General features: G+C 52.6%; 1 protein-coding gene across 3 annotated transcripts in view; it reads right to left on the reverse strand.

The window, feature by feature from the left end:
* BCL7A (BAF chromatin remodeling complex subunit BCL7A) overlaps window positions 1-15,335 on the reverse strand; it is a 30,970-nt gene extending 15,635 nt beyond the window's left edge. Inside the window, exons 1-3 of one of the 3 annotated variants that reach the window (XM_077875482.1) lie at window positions 15,135-15,335; window positions 7,817-7,898; window positions 3,678-3,771 (exon numbers count right to left, since the gene is read on the reverse strand). In XM_077875482.1, the coding sequence (XP_077731608.1) occupies window positions 3,678-3,771; window positions 7,817-7,898; window positions 15,135-15,226 (268 nt within the window). In that variant the 5' untranslated portion in view covers window positions 15,227-15,335. Of the gene's footprint in view, window positions 1-3,677; window positions 3,775-7,816; window positions 7,899-15,134 lie in introns of all 3 variants that reach the window. The other 2 variants (XM_077875481.1, XM_077875483.1) reach the window with 2 other exon arrangements.
* Between the last annotated feature and the right edge of the window lie 1,278 nt (window positions 15,336-16,613).

The raw sequence follows: 16,613 nt of genomic DNA on the forward strand, positions 1-16,613 counted from the left end.
AGGTGTGTTAGGGGCTCAGCCTCCTTCCTCCCAGGGAAGGAGACACTTCGGAAATAAGCCAGCCACCTGGGGCCATTCTGCATGTTCTGCAAGGAAGAGGCTTCTGGGAGCTTCCCCTGCTGGCTCAGTCCTTGGGGGAGGAGAGGTGCAGCTGTCTACAGACAGGGCTTCCCACATTTTAAGTCTTTAGAGGACATTTGAGGCCTCGTTCTGGGTGAAGAAGCCAGATTTGTGCACCTGGCTCTGTAGCAACACAAAGGCTGAAGCATGGTCCATTCCGCAGTGTTGCCAAAAATGTTCCATTGATCTAACCAAGTGTCTAGACCAACTTCCACCTGATACAAAATAAAAGAGTGAGAGGGACATGTTAACAGAAGGGAGGGTATTCCACAGAATAATCCACCCAGCTCTTCAGGTCAAAAAAAGAGAGACAGAGATGGAGACAGGGAGAGAGGGAGAGAGAGAGAGAAAGAGAGAAGCAGGGAAGATTATTATAAAGAAATTCAAGAGAATTAACAGCTAAATAGGACATGTGAAAACTACTTAGATTCTGTTTGGAATGTGCCAGCTTGTAAGGGACATTTTGGAACAACTGGGGAATTTGAATATAGTCTGGGATTTAGAAGACATGATGAAGTAACTATGACTTTTGTTAGGAGTGAAAGCATCGCAGGTGTATAGAAATGTCATTTATTCGTGACGCATGCTGAAGGTTTAGCCACAGACTTAAAACATAATACAGGGAAACTTATTTTAAAACACTTCAGCATGGGCTGCCTACGATTGTCAGAGTTCCCTGAACTTAACACTTGAGAGCTATGCATGTTTTATATGTAAATTGCACTTCAATTAAAAAACTTAATATATTAAAAAAAAAGATGAGGCAAACATGGCATGCTAGTGAAAACCTAGGTGACAGATATATGAAGTTCATCACACTATTCTTCCTACTGTTCTCATGAAATTTTTCATAATACAGAGAAAAAAAGAGAAGCTATCTGAACAAAGCATTTGTGGTTGAGCTGGTGGCAGGGCTGAGAGTCCAGGGGCACATATCCCCTGGCCCTGAACCCTATCTTAGCCTGAGAGAGTCATGTTAAGTTGCAGATACCCAAGTGGCAATTTCAAAAATATTACCACACTGCTTTTCTGGGCCATGCTGGGCACCTGGGACCGAGGCTACTTTTGTAAAACAGAGAACGAGAGGGAGACACGGAACAGCACACTCACACATTCTAGGCACCTACTACATGCTGGCACTGAGCAAAAACATTGACGGTCACTTTGTTTCATCTTCCCAACAACCTGCCAGGTAGGGGCCGGTACCTCCCTCCTGTACAGAGGGAGAGACTGAGGCTCTAAGCAGCAGAGCCCCTTGCTCAGGTTGGTCTGCCCAACTCCAAACAACCTGCTGAGGAAGCGCCAGGCAGTCACACGGTCCCAGCCAGGTAAACTGCATCTTATTCTAAGTGTACTAGTTACACAAAAGCATCCTCTTGTTAATTCTGGGACTTGAAAAAAAAAAAAAAAAAAAAGTGTGCTCTCCTGATTTTCCCTTTTAAGAAAATCTGAACTTCCTTCCTATATCAACCTAGGTGTGCATGTGTGTGAAAGGCAGAGACCCAACCCGTGGGTCCCAGCATGAAGTTATGTTAATTAAGGACAACAAGCACTAATGTTTAACAAGTTAGCTGCTGGAGATTAACCTGGTCACCTGGTAACCACATGACCCTGACACTCAAGTTAACACTAGTAGATTCTCAGACACGAAAGAGGTGGCTGCAGATGCCCACTACCCCAGTGGGAGCCTTTCAGATCATCCTGCCCAAGCCTATATCTTTCCTTGCCTTTGGACACATCCATGTCTGGTGGCTACACACAGGTCTTGGGTGCACATGTACTAAAATGGAAAGGATACTGAGAAGGTGAGTGAGGCTCCTATATCAGGAATGCCTGGGCTGGTGGCCACACACTTGGATTCTGCCTCCAAAGAACCTCAAGGCCACCACTGGCATTCATGAGCTTCCTAACCTGGGGCAGCCACTGCCCTGAACCTTCATTTCCTTATCTGCATGAGACTTGTTTTTACGATGAAATGAGTTAAGACATGAAATGGGCTTAGCGAGATGCTTGGCACATTGTGACAGCTCCTTAAATGTCATCTATTAACACGCCAAAGGGCTTTTAGGGAATTATCTTATTTAATACTCAAAAGGACTTTATGAAGTGGGCATTACCATTCCCATTGGACAGATTGAAAACAGACCTAAAGGTTACATGTTAAATAACAAACCCGGGGGAGATCCTGGGGAGTCAGATGTGAAAGCAGGTGGGATTTTGTCCTCTGCTCTATAAGGCTCTCACCTGTGAGCTGGGGGGGGGGGGGGGGTGTCTTCTCAATCCCTAGAGAGTGGGGATCTAAGTGATGCCAGGGGGCAGATTTGTCCCAGCTCAAATACCTAGTTAAATTGTGCCCAATAATTCAATTGCGATTGTACAGCCAGTGAGGGGCTTTCTTGACACATCAGCCATCAGCAAAACCCCTCTGTACTTTCTTGAAGCCTGCCCTCGGAGCTCGTGATTGTGTTTTCTAGAATGGTCAGCTTAGGCAAATGGCACTCCTTCCCCAGAGCAAGACAGCCCCGGAACCAGAGGGGGCAGAAACTCGATCAAACCAATATTTCCCTTTGGTGTACTTATTTATCTAATACCAGCTTGGTGTATGAAAGGCCTGGGTGGTCAAAAGGACAATAGAAACTGGGATCAAAAGATGGGAAAAGGCAAGTGGTACAAGCTGTTCTACTGGCAGACCAGGCAGGTGGTCCTGGAGTGGCCACAGCCTCTGGTAGAAACAGCTGCTGCCGCCTTGAGGGAACATACTCCCAGAGATTCTGGGTCTGATTTTTCAAAGGATGGCAGAAATGCACATTTCCTAATTTATGAATATCAGAAACCCCATTTTTCAGAAATTTTATGTTTGAATCTCTCAGGTCAGAAGTCAGGCAGGATTGCCAGGAACGTTCCGTCTCAATCTGGGCTGGTTACACGGATGAATGTAATCTGGATACATATCATGAAGCCATCACTTATGATTTGTGCCTTTCCTCTCAGTTAACAAGGCAAAACAGGAACTCAACCCCAGCAGTGTCAAAACTGCAGACTGGCTAAAGCAGGTCTCCAGCCTGGATTCAATCAGTGAGACATAACTTTTGAAAATAAGTCAGCGAAGAAAGGCAAGATGTCAATGTGGAAGGCAGGTCCCCAGGGTCCCAGAGTGATTAACAGGATGTTAAAATCCAGTTTAGAGTTTCCCAGCAGCCAAAGCAAAATCAGAAATGGAAAATATCATCATTTTTATGGTAGGTCAGGCCTAGGAGGGAAAATGAGCATATACCCAAAAAAGAGTTCCTGAGCACACATGGGACTGACAGGTCATCTCCTGTGAGGTTTGTGTCACTAGGCAAGAAGGTCTTATTTTACGTCTCTGGCTTGTTTTATGTTTCATGGATTGCTGTGCTGGGAACAGAAGTTTCTCCTCCGCTGAGCCTTCTCTTGGGTACAGAGGCCTCCTGGTGCTGCCCAGCCCTCCTACCCTCGCCTGGAATGTGAACAAACCTGCTGGTGAGAACAAAACCCGAGGGCCCTGCCACAGCCCAGGGCCTGGCAGGAGAGCTCACCATGCATGTCCATCATCCCTGGGGAGGAGCTGTTCTCCGGCGTGGTCACCTCAGAGCCACACTTCTCATCTTTGCCTTTTTTCTTGTTCTTGTTCTTCTGGAGGAGAAAATGGAGCAGAAACTGAGTCACCATATTGTGTGTGCATGCGTAAGCAAGCCCCTGGGGGGGTGATATGAATATTTTATTCAGCTGGTTCATCTTGGAGCCCGCAAGTCTCTGGAGGGCTCTCCCTGGCCTGCATTTGAACATGTCTCATTACGGGCCTCACCTGCAGAAGGAAGGATTCTGGGGCTGGGCTGGGGGCGGGGTGGTGGAGGCTGGGCATAAACCTGCCTTGTGTGTGAGGTTAGCATTAGCAGGCATGCAAACAGCCAGGCTCATGAGAATTTCCTCCACCTTCAGAGTGAGTATCTAGGGAAAAGGCCAGAGTCACCTTGCCCAGAGCAGGTAGAGTGATGCCAGGTGAGGGATGGAGAAGACCCAGGTCACATACTCCCACTATCTGTAGGCCCCAGGGCTGACTCCCAGCATCACAATGGAAGGACAGGTGAGGAGAAAAATCCAAGGTGAAGGGATGGGGAAGAGGATGCTCTGTGTGTGCAGTCCCATTTTTTTTTTCCTTTTTTAAATAAATGGAATAGAATTGTATTAGAAATTACCTGTGTCAGGCAGCCCCAGTGGCCCAGTGGTTTAGCACAGCCTGCAGCCTGGGGCGTGATCCTGGAGACCCAGGATGGAGTCCCACATCGGGCTCCCTGCATGGAGCCTGCTTCTCCCTCTGCCTGTGTCTCTGCCTCTCTCTCTCTCTGTGCCTCTCATGAATAAATAAATAAAATCTTAAAAAAGAAAAAAAATGACCTGTGTCCATGGGTAAGGCTCATTAAATTACGGCACATTCTTTCAATGTAATGTAATGCAATAATTACCAAGAATAAGACGGCTCTTCATGTCCTAATGTGGAATGATCTACAAAAATATCAGCATATTAGAATATCTCCAAGATGTATAAAAGGATGCTGTAGAACACGGGAAGGGAAGACCACTATTAATGGGGGAAAAAGGACATGTGGACCTCTCTCCACACGTGTGTCTGTGTGCACTTTCTCTGGAAGGATAAACAAACACTGGTCACCTCCAGGGAAATGAGCTGGGTGGCATGGGGGCCATGCACAGGGATGGGAAGCAAATTTACAGAAAGATATATATATATTTGAAAAAGTAGCATTTAAAGAATCTGCACACCTACAGAGATGGAAACTAGATTGGTGAATTCTGGGACCATGGGGCAGGTGGGGGAGTAATTCCTCACAGGTCTGAGTTTTGTTTTAAGTGTAACTAAAATGTTCTGGAATTATAACAGTGATGGCTACACACAGTAAATATATTCACACTAACTTATATACCTTCTTAGGAGAGTGAATTTTATGGCATGTGAGTTGTCATTTAAACAAACTTTTTTTTTTTTTTTAAGATCTTTATTTATTTAATCATGAGAGACACAGAGAGAGAGAGAGAGGCAGAGGGAGAAGCAGGCTCTATGCAGGGAGCCCGACTTAGGACTCGATCCTGGACCTCCAGGATCATGTCCTGGGCTGAAGGTGGCGCTAAACCGCTGAGCCACCTGGGCTGCCCTAAACAAATGTTTTCTGTTTTTTTTTTTTAAAGATTTTATTTATTTATTCATGAGAGAGACACAGAAAGAGAGAGAGGCAGAGATACAGGCAAAGGGAGAAGCAGACTCCATGCAGGGAGCCCAATGTGGGACTCAATCCTGGGACTCCAGGATCAGGCCCTGGACCTAAGGCGGCGCTAAACTGCTGAGCCACCCAGGGATCCCTTAAAGTAATGTTTGAATTTTGTAAATTGGTTTCCCTATTCAAAAGAAAAAAAAAAAAAAACGGGCATCTGGGTGGCTCAGTTGGTTAAGCGTCTGTCTTCGGTTTGGGTTATGATCCCAGGGTCCTGGGATCGAGCCCCAAGTCCAAGGGGCTCCCTGATCCCTCCCTGTGCTTAGCAGAGAGCCTGCTTCTCTTTCTCCCTCTGCTGCCCTCCTTGTTCATGCTCTCTCTATATACATAAAATAAATAAATAAAATCTTAAAAAAAAAAAAAAGAAAAATTTGCAAGAGTTCTGAAGGGGGAGAAAATGGTGCAACCATGTTGTAATTGGGTATTTAAAAAATAAAAAGCTACCCCTCTACAACCACCAGAGACTCGGATTCAGCTGTCTGGGGTGGGACCCAGGGACCTGCATTTCTTTAAGATTCCCAGGGGACTAGATCTCAGCCAGGAGTGGGACCTATCACCCTAGAGGGAAAGAGGGTGGGGAAACAGTATATTGTACATCATAGCTCAGAGACAATGGCAAATTAGCATTTTTCTAGTACTGTCTGCAAAGCCTTGCTGGGTTAAGTTCTCTGTTTGGTATTTGATATACTGCCTTTACACTGTTGCAGAAACCCCAGGAGCCGGATATTGCTGCTCCACTGCACAAAGAGGGAACTAGGGCCCAGCAAGGTGGAGGTCACCTGTCTGCCTCACAGGTCAATGGGGAGGGGGAACCTATCCCATACCTTTTTGCCCAGCCAGGAGCTGCCCTGTCCTTCCCAACAGCCCATACATTACTTTCTCCTTGATCACAATCCATTTTGGCACTTCCCTGATGTCTGTTTCATGCTATTCTATAATTATCTTTTCCAACAAGATTATAAATTCCTTGAGAGCAAGGACCATGTCTTCTCAAATGCAACCAGCGTTTATACAACACCTAATAATGTGCAAGGCACAGACATGGGCCAGAGCCAGGAGCTGCCTTCGAGGAGCTGGCTGCACCCTGCTCTCACCTCCAGAACAGCCAGTACCAATTGCTGTGATGGGCTAGGTCTTGGGGCCTCGGAGGAAGGCAACCCTGGTGGCTCCATGAGCCCAGGCCAGAACCAGAAAAGGTGACAAACACTGACATTCTCCAGGGAGCACCAACCTGCCCAGAGAGGAGCTTGTGATCATAGGGTCAAGGATGGAGCCTCAGCCATGCCAGGAGACCTGAGACAGGTAACTGAAGATGGTGGACAGAGGCTTAGCCTCACCTTTATGGCCCCCTAGAAACCCACCAATCATGACCACAACACACACACACACACCCTATCCAAGCAAATAGAGTCATCCATCCAGGTGGCTCAGCGTGAGCCATCTCCCTGAACAAGAGGACTGCTCGCCATGAATAGGGAAGGCGCTCCGGGCAGTCCATGCCGAGGTCTGTAAGTGGGACCATTCTGGATGTTGACTGGAAATGACCTGAGGTCTTTGGGGGTAACTGGTCCAGGAGCCATGAGGCTGAAGAAATACCTCTGTGTAGGGCAGCAGCTGCCGGTCCCCAGTACCTCCCAGACACTAGGCACAGTTGCTGAAGCTCCCTCTAGTGGTTGTAGCCAGCATCTTGCCCACATGCCCACCCTGCCCTGCCCCACTTCCCTCCCCCACCCCCAGGGGCCCCAACAGTGGCTGTTCCCATGCCCTGAACCCTCTTGCTCTGGGGTTACCAGCAGCTCCAACCACCAGAAGGCTCTCTAACAGCAAAGAGAGCATATGTTTTGGAGTCAAACAGACCTAACACTTGCTGTGTGATTCTGGGGAGGTGACTTCACCTCTCTGAGCCTGCATCCTCACTTGCACAAAGGGGATGAAGAGATCAACACAACAGACCTGGTATGAGAAATGCATGAGGCAATGCCTGGCAGACAGGTGCTCAGGAACAGTGGCGCTACAATGATGGGAGAGGGTCTGCTTGTCTGTGGGTATGCCACACCCAAACTATGGTGCCCAGGGCCCCAGGGAGGGGACAGCTCTGCACTAAGGCATGTCCCCACTGGCATACTGTAGGGCTCTCAGCCCAGAAGAGTCGACTTGCAGGGGACACTCCCTATCACTCTGATGGCCAGACTCTGGGGCTGGACTATGAGTGGGGATGAGGACCCAGGTGCAGCAGCTTCTCCAGCTGTAAGCTGGGTCCTTCCACTTCCCAGGTGGCTTTGACCCCAGTGTGGCACACTGGTGAGCTATGGTCAACAGCACCTTCTACCCATGGTAGAGGAAGTGTGGATGGTAGGGTCCACCCCAGGGGTTCAGCCCCACATACTCACATCATCCACCTTTGGCTCTGTCACAGGGACCCACTTGTAGATTCGCAGGGATGTGTCACCCACAGTCACCCACTTCTTTTCCCTGCAGAAGATGAGGAAGAGCCCATTACCAGGGGTTTTCTGGGGCAGAACCCTGCTCACCCCTCATGGGGGACACAGGCCATACTGCCTTGGAGGAGCTACAACACAGAGGCTGCTCAGCTTGGGGTAAAGGGAATGATCCAGATTACTCCAGATCTAGTAGCTGAGCTGTTGGGCAAGTCCCTTCGCCAATCTATGCCTCAGTTTCCCCATCTATTAGAACACATGGGGTCATCAATCTCTCTGGGCCGCCATGAGGATTACATGAGACAGCACGTGTTAAAAGCATCCCCATGCCTTAAAGGGTGTGCCTAGTGAGACTGGGAGGACAGAGGGGCTGCTGATAAGGACAATTCTGGATGAAGGGAACAGGGCCCCAGGGTCCTCCAGCGTTTGCCCCACACCGCTGCCAGTTGCATAGAGCCAGTGAACAGGGCCATCCCAACCTCTTGGGCAGCAGAGAGGGCTTCAGGCCAGCAAGGCATTTCCTCCAGGGGGTAGGGAGGTCTCACCAAGGGCACCCAGGGGCTCACCCTGTCCTCCCTGCAATGCCCCTGAGGTCAGAAGAAGGGAGGCAGGAGAAGACAGAGCAAGTAACCACCCAGTGCTCGTCAGGGCAAGTGCCATTTGAAACAGCCAAGGAGGGGCAGGGGAGCAAGGGCAAACTTGGATGGCCAGTGGCCATGGCCCCAAGGGTGGGAGCACAGCCCGGACTGTGGACAACAGCCAGCCTGAAGGATGCTCTGAGACCCCACATCCTGAGTCCAAAATGAGCATGGGCTTCTGGGTCTTCCCTCCTAATACCCACATCTGCACACTGCCCCCACCCCACTCCCACCACATCCCAAACTCCTGAGGGACTGTATCCAGGACCCCACAGCTACCAGAGGCAGGTTTACAGGTAAGGAGAAAATCACAAACCATGAGAAGGAAACTGGGTGACTGGTTTTCATTAAGGATGATAATTAATACCCTTCCCCTCCACACCACTCTGCTCCAAGCCACCAACACTCCCTAGATTCCTGCCACAGCCTCTAAACTTTGGTCCCTGACCCCTGTAGTCTACAAGTCAGGTCATGTCCCTGCCCCTAACACTGGGAATGAGAGCCAGAGGCCATGCACCTGACAATATCGAGGCTCAGAGGAATCACACAGAAAGCAAGCTGGAACTCCATCCAAGCAGTTTGGGCTCCAGGGTCCCTGTTCCTGGCACCAGGCTCTGCCATCTTAGGAGAAGTGGGAAGTCACAAAGGATCTCTCTCAGCTGTCTGATGAGGACGTTAGCTGATTCAAGGAACCGACAGTGGAATGTAGGGCCAGATGCACAGGTGGCATAGCTTCCAGAAGCCCCCAACAATCTTAGTGACAAGGGTTCCACTAGAACTGAGATTTATGTGTGGCATAAGCTTCTCTGTGAGCTCCCAGGTACCTGAGCAGCCTTCCTTCTATGGGTGGGTGGCCTTCATGTGCTGGTGGGACACGTTACACCTGGCACTCCTTCACCATGGGGGGCTCAGGGCACCCAAACACACTCAAAGCCAGGCAACCCAAACCACAGAAACCTCCATTCCCCAAATCATGCCTCTGCATGTCCTACATGTTCCCTGCTGGAAGAAGCCACGGTTTGGTTTTTATTTATTTTAGGACCATGTCTAGTGCCTTCTATGTGCTAAGCTCCCATACACACTTGCTCTAATATTCCCATAACCTTTTATGGCAGGAACAGTCACTTTCCCCATTTGACAGATAAAGAAACCAAGGCACAAGAAGATCAAGGTGTTTTTCCCAGGGCCAATATTCAAAGCTTCCACATGGCATTGCTTTTAGGAACAGCTCCTCCCACCCCCATCCTTGCCCTCTTTTAGTCCAGAAAGAATTAAACAAAGGCACATATCTAAGTCACCACCCATCCATTTCCTATGTCCTGGAGGCAAGATGGACAACCCATAATCCCTGTCCTTCCCCACCTTCATTCTGAATAATCAGAAGATACCTGGAAGGGACAGGGGCATTCCAAGAACAACCCTGGTGACAAACAATAATAACAGCCATCATGTGCCAAAGGTGTATGTCTGCCGAGTACTTTATTTACAATAAAGCCCTCTCCCCCAAAAACTGCTCAATAAGTCTATGAGAGGAGAACCATGGTCACTCCGTTTTACAGATGGGAAACAAGAGGTCCAGAGAGGTTACAGAACTAGTTCATGGTCACACAGCTAGCCCAAGGCAGAACCAGGACTGGGCACAGGCTCTGACCAAGAGCCCACTCTCTGCTATTCTATCTCCTGTGAAAAACTAAGAAATCATTCCACAGAGCACATCTCCGTTACAGAAGCTGGACAAAGAAACACAAATCACTAGCATCCCACGCAAATGGCCAAAGGCACTCACTACTCACAATCCCTCAACTGACTTCATGGGCCAGGGCCCAGTAGGTCGGCAAATCCAAGGTTTGTGCTAAAAACAAAAACAAAAGTAATTGACTTGCAAAACATAGGACGCAGCATCTCAAGGCAGAAAGTGTGCCAGATCTGGGCTTTGCAGCCTACATGCGAGCCAAGATGAATCCCCAAGCTGCACATGCTTTCCTGAGTGGTTGAGGGCCCTGCAACCTAAGGGCGGACACGGCCAGGTTCTCATGCCTCCCTTTGTTGCAGTTGGTGACCCCATGGCCTGAGTCCCCCAACTCAGCCCAAAGATTAGAAACCTTTCTTCAGTTGCCTTTCTACTGGATACTGAGGGGCTACAGGACGTAAGGAAAAGCATTAAGAACCCAACCTCAGGAATGGACCTGCGGTCTGGCCTTTGCCCACCAGCCCAGCAGGGAGACAAGGTCCTGGGCCTCAGGCAGTAAGTTAGAGCAAGCACCAGGCAGGACAGAATGGATTTCACAGACATGACCAGTGAGTGGGCTCTGAGTGTCTCCTCCTGCTGGCAGCACCTTGCGCTCAGAGAAACAGTGGAGTTCCTACTAGATCCCCGAACCTATCATCCCAGAGCACACAGCCCCTGCCCTCATTGAGGGAATTAAGCTGCACTCACTACTTCATATCTGGGGTGGCAAACAAGTGCCCAACAGGTATGTTTTGTCTGGTCTGCACACTCGTTTTTTAAATTTTAACTAATTGACAAGCTTTAAGAAGAAAAAAATCAGGGGCGCCTGAGTGGCTCAGTGGGTTAAGCGTCTGCCTTGGGCTCAGGTGATGATGATCTTAGAGTTCTGAGATCAAGCCCTGTGTCAGGCTCCCTGCCAGCAGGGAACCTGCTTCTCCCTCTCCTCCCTGCTTGTGATCTCTCTTTCAAATAAAAAAACAACAACAAATAAATAAATAAAAAGTGAAGAAGAAAGAAGAAGAAGAAGAAAGACTACATAGAAATCTAGATTGCTGACTACTCTGATAAACACAGTGCCTTGGCCACAAGAGGCCCACGTGCCTGAGGAACAAGGACTCTCAAGGAGCTCCCAGCACTCACTCCCCTGGAGGCTTTGGACCCAGATTCAGCAGGCTGCACCCCCACCTTGCCACAAAGCTGCCTGTGGGCACACCCTGAGTGCTTCTGCCCTGCTGCTCCCCCACACCGTAACCAGTGAGGCTTAAGTATGTACCTTTCCCCCCTCCAGACTTGGGCTCCTGGACAAAAGGGGGTCCCAGCATAGCAATAAAGCCCCAAACACTCCCCTGCCCCCAGCACAGGCTCCCATATAAACCACAAGCACCTGTCACAGATTGTCTAGACCAAGGTCAATTTCTAATGTTTTTCCCGGTCCAGGTCCAAAGGCTAGCCAAGGAGACCATCTTGGGGTCACTGCCCGAGGGGACCCCACTGGCTCCCTCAAAGAGACTGCAAATCCCTCACTTTGATTTCACCTCCCAGGGCTAGTCCTTGACACCTTAGGAGGTCTTGTCTATGACTGGTGTTGTCCTAACTAGGCCCAGGCTCATCTGCCCTGCCCTGCACTTGGCAGGATGGTATCCCCAAATGTAAAGTGGTGAGGGCCTAAACACGGTCAAGTTTCTTCCTCCTTCAGGGATGAGTGGGAAGTCTCCAGGGAACAGGACTCTCTCCTTCAGTAAGTCACTGAGGGACCCTTCAGACCAAGGGCCCAGGGGTCCCAGGGGTCCCAGGGCCTACTCTGTGGCTCAAGTCTTTGTCTCCCACCCAATGACCCTCCTCCCCTGCTCTTCTCCACCCACACTGGGCCCCTAACCCTGGCCCAGTTTCCCAAAAGGGGGCCCACCATTTTGTTCTTCTTCCAGCCATCTTGTGGCTGCTTCGCAGCCTACCAGCCTGCCTTGCTGGGATACCAGACAAGGGAGGAAAAACAGCTGGTGGCTAGGGATGGTGTGGTCACGGCTGGCTGCTGGCTTTTTCAAGGTTGGCAGAGGGGGGGATTTTTAGGGGTCACCAGGGCTGAGAAGAAATACTACCCTAGAGTTACGGAATAAATGGTATTCCAGATACCTCTGTTCTCTGGATAAAATATAGGATGCTGAATTCAATTTGAATTTCAGATATGTAACATTTACATAAGTATGTGTAAGTATGTCCCAATACTGCATGGGACATACTTACACTAAAATTTATACACATATATCACTTATTTTTATTTTATTTTTTTTATATCACTTATTTTTAAAAAGTTATTTCATTGTTTATCCAAAATTCAAATTTAACTAGGTATCCTCTAATTTTATTTGCTAAATCTGGCAACCCGATGTCCCCGCTACTAGTGAAACGCATGGTTGGTGGCCACGCAGTTAATAAACAACCCAAAGCCTCAAGGACTGACTGGAAGGACTATTCTGAAAGTACAGTGAAGGTGAGATTTGACTTCTCAAGGGCCAGGGAAACCCTGGAAATAAAATGAAGTATTTTTTGCTTAAAACGGGCAGGGAAAAAAGAAAAAAGAAAAAAAAATTAGCAAAACATAAATGTTACAGCATCCACCTTACAATAAGGACACCATTAGTGACTGTTCCTATTTGCAGGAGTAAGTGCTTTTGGAGATACGATCCTGTTCTAAGAAGGAGAAAGCAGCACTGAGACCCGGTGCTGCCATGGCTCAAGAAGTTTGTCCAAGGTCACAGCAAGAAAGTGAACTGGAAGCCTGGCCATTAGACCCTGAAGTCTGAGGTCTTTATCATAACCTGTTTCCCAAAACACAGGGAGGGAGGGAGGGCAACACGTTCTTGTCCCCTTCCCCCAAACACAGGCCTGGCCAAGTGAGCTAGGCAATACTGCCCGCCTCCAGGCTGCCTGTCCTGCCACCCACAGGGCAGAAAACCCCATAGCTCCATCTGCCCTCCCTGCAGAGCAGCTGGCCGACTGGCCCTACAGGAGCAGCTGTCAGGGTGCAAGAGCCTCTGTCCTGCTGGGAACCTGGAGCAGAAAGCTCCACCACGCCTCCTTGAACAGAGAAAGGCAGCTTGCCCCCAGCCCCTTTCTCACCTCCTGGGCCCTGACAGAAGGGACCCAGGCCCAGACACTGGTTCTTTCTTTGCACAGGCTCTAAGACAGGGGACAACCCTAGCCTTCCCTCTGGGAATCCCACCAGAGAGGGGACTGTGGGCTTGTTTTCCTGTGTGTGTTTTGGCCTTGCAGCTGTTACTGCCATTTTTAAATGGCTCCAGTTAGGCACTGGGCACCCTGCGTGCCCTGGGGAGCTCCCACAGCCCCCGAAAACTCCGATCTCAACTTTGGAAGGCCTCCCCTTCTCACGGTTCTGAAAATTCTTTGTCCCATTGGAGCCAAACCCAGCCCTCGGCCGGGCATCCGGCCATCCGCAGAGAGCCCTTTCCATAGGAGGCCCAGGGGCACGTGGACTTTATTGATTTTCCTCTTGCCTTTTTTGTTGGGTTTGACTCAGAAAGGACAGCTAACTTGTGATCCGGCGAGGCTGGAGGCTCACCCCCAGCGGTTTTTAGAGACCAAGGCCTTACTCAAGAAATGCCACCCCTGAACATAAACACACCCCACCAGGGGCCTGCCCCGTTTTTTAGGCTTTAAGTCAAAGGTCAGGACGAGCTGGCGAGGGCTGACACTCGGGGCGTCGAGGCTGCTCCTCCCTCTCCCTGACCCAGGTGAAGCCGTGGGAAAAACAAATAATAATAATAAAGTTGAAATCAAGGAGCTGGGAGTTTTCAACAAGTCCGCCCGGGGGGATGTGCTCGCGCGGCGACGTGCTTGCGCCCGGGGCCCGGCCCGCGGCGGCCGATGCGGGGCCAGACCCTCGACCGGAGGCGAACACGTTCGGTCGCACGAATCGCGACGAGGCGGCGCCGGACGGACTCCGGCGTGAGCCCCGGGAACACGCGCGGCCGACGCCGAACCTTCTCTCCCCCGCGCAGAGAACAAAAACAGCGGCTCTCTCGGCACCACGCACACGAGCCGCGGCTCTGGGAAGGGCAGACTCGGCCGAGGAGCGGCTTCGGGCCAGAAGGGTGGGCCCGGGCCGGCTGGAAGGGGGTGCCCGGCGCCCCGGGCCCGGGCCCGCCGCCGCCCGGCGCTTCCTCCTCGCGCTCGCCCCCATCTTTCTTCCTCGCCCAGAGCCCTCGCTCCAGGCAGCCCAAAGCGCTAAATTTAAACGGCTCGCGCTCTGCAAACTCCGCAGACTCGAGGGCGCCCGGGCCTGGGAGGCGGGGAGCGAGCGGCGAGCGAGCCAGCCGGCCGGGGAGGGAGGGGGAGGGAGGGGGAGGGAGGGGGAGGGAGGCCCGGCGCGCGGGCAGGGGCGCGGGGGCCGGCGCTGCGCCGCCCGGGGCGCGCGGGGAGGAGACGGAGACGGCGGCGGCCCGCTCGGAGCCTGCACAATGGAGCTCGCGCTCTCCCCTCCGCCGCCGGCATCGCGGCCCCGGCGCGCGGGAAGCCGCTTTCATGTGACTTGCACAAAACGAAATGGCTTCTGGGGCCGGCCCCGAGCCCCCCTCCCGGGAGCCGAGCGCCGCGGCGGGGCCGGCCCGCCGCTCCACCCGCCCGGCCCGGGGCGCCCCGCCGCCTCCAGGCTGCCGCCGCCGCCGCCGCCGCCGCCGCCGCCACCGCGCCAGGTGGGCGACGGGCGCGAGCGCACCTGGGCAGCGGCCACGGCCCCCGCCTCGCGCAGGTGACCCGGCTCGCGCGCCGCCCGCCGCTCCAAGTCCCGGGCCCGCGGCGCCCGCCGGCTTTTTGTATGTGCTCCGGGGGTCGGGGCGGCCGCGGCGCCGGGCGGGCGGGCGGGAGGCGGGCAGGCGCCTCCGCTTACCATTTGCGCACTTTCTCGATAGCCGCCATGACCCTCTTGATATCATCTTTGGCGCGGCTCCTGGTCTCGGCTCGAACCGACCTGCCCGACATGGTTCTGGCGGGGAGAGAGAGGCTGGGGGAGCGCGCCCGCCGGGTCCTGCTCGCGCTCCGCGGCGGCCACACTCGCGCCCGCCCGCCCGCCCGCTCACTCACTCACACACTCACACACACACTCTCTCACACACTCACACACACTCACACACACACACACAAAGCCGGAGCCGCCGCGCGCCCGGGGCCCAGTGCGCAAGCGCCGGGCGCCAGCTGCACCGAGCAGGGGGAGCAGCGCCGCCGCGGCCGCCAGCAGTGCGGCCTCCGGGCGCCCCGCCGCCGCCCGCCCCGCGAGCCGCCCCCGCCCCCGGCCCGGCGCCCGCGACCCCCGCGACCCCCGCGACCCCCGCGACCCCCGCGACCCCCGCGCGAGGCGGCCGGCGGCCCCCGGCTCCCCGCGCCCCGCCGCCCGCTCGGCGCGCGGACACTCACTCGGAGGCCGAAGGGGCCGCGGGGTGCCCCCCGCTCCCCGGGAGGGCGGCCGGCCGTGCAGGGGGGCGCACTCCTTGGGAGCCACCTCGGCTGCCGGTGCGCGGCCCCGGGTGTGCGTGGCAGCGGGTGCAATAATGCAAGTTTCCTGTGGGGCTCCTGACTTCTCGGAGTTGAAGGCGGCGATTCGGGATGCGAGGTGCTCTTGGAGAGAGTTGGGAAACCAGGATCTCGGCTGGCCCTCCGCCCTGCGCAGACACGCGAGCTGGGACGTCGCTTCCCTTTCCCTCGTCCTTTTGGAAAACTAGAGCCGGAGGGAAGATGCCAGGACCCGGGCGACCACTAGCCGGTCGACCTTGCCTATTAATAGCTTTCCGCGAAGGAACAGCTCATCGATGATCAGCGTTTCAACTGGGGCTCCTCTTTTCCCTCTGGGGTTGCTGTCAGAAAAGCACCATTTAAATTTGAAGCCACTCCTGACCAAAGTCCCAGGCTCCGACCAGATGCTGCCAGCGCACAGATGACCCTAGCAGGTGAAACGGGCTGGCCGGCCTACAAGGAGGACTTTTGGGGGTGGTTTCTTCCCGCATGGTGCCTCAGGACAGCTCTGTGGAAGAATCTGCAATTATCAGGATAACCCAGGTGCCACATCTTTGTGTTCAGCGGCCACTACACCGACTGGACCAGAGCTACTTTGGGCCCAGATGGTTGCTAGGGAAACTGAGTGACCCTAGTAGCAAACCCAGTGTCTCTTAGAGATAAGCTAGTCCAACACCAGTCATTTTACCCGGGGAAACTGAGTCCCAGGGAAGTTCAAGGTCACAGTCATAAGCTGGATCCCAGACTCCCAATCATTCCAGAACCAAGCAGTTTCCCCTGAGATTTAGTTTTTTTTTTTTAATTTTTATTTATTTATGATAGTCACACACACACACACACACACACACACACACAGAGG

Source organism: Canis aureus, chromosome 27 (assembly GCF_053574225.1).
Source record: "Canis aureus isolate CA01 chromosome 27, VMU_Caureus_v.1.0, whole genome shotgun sequence".
Lineage (NCBI taxonomy): Eukaryota > Metazoa > Chordata > Mammalia > Carnivora > Canidae > Canis > Canis aureus.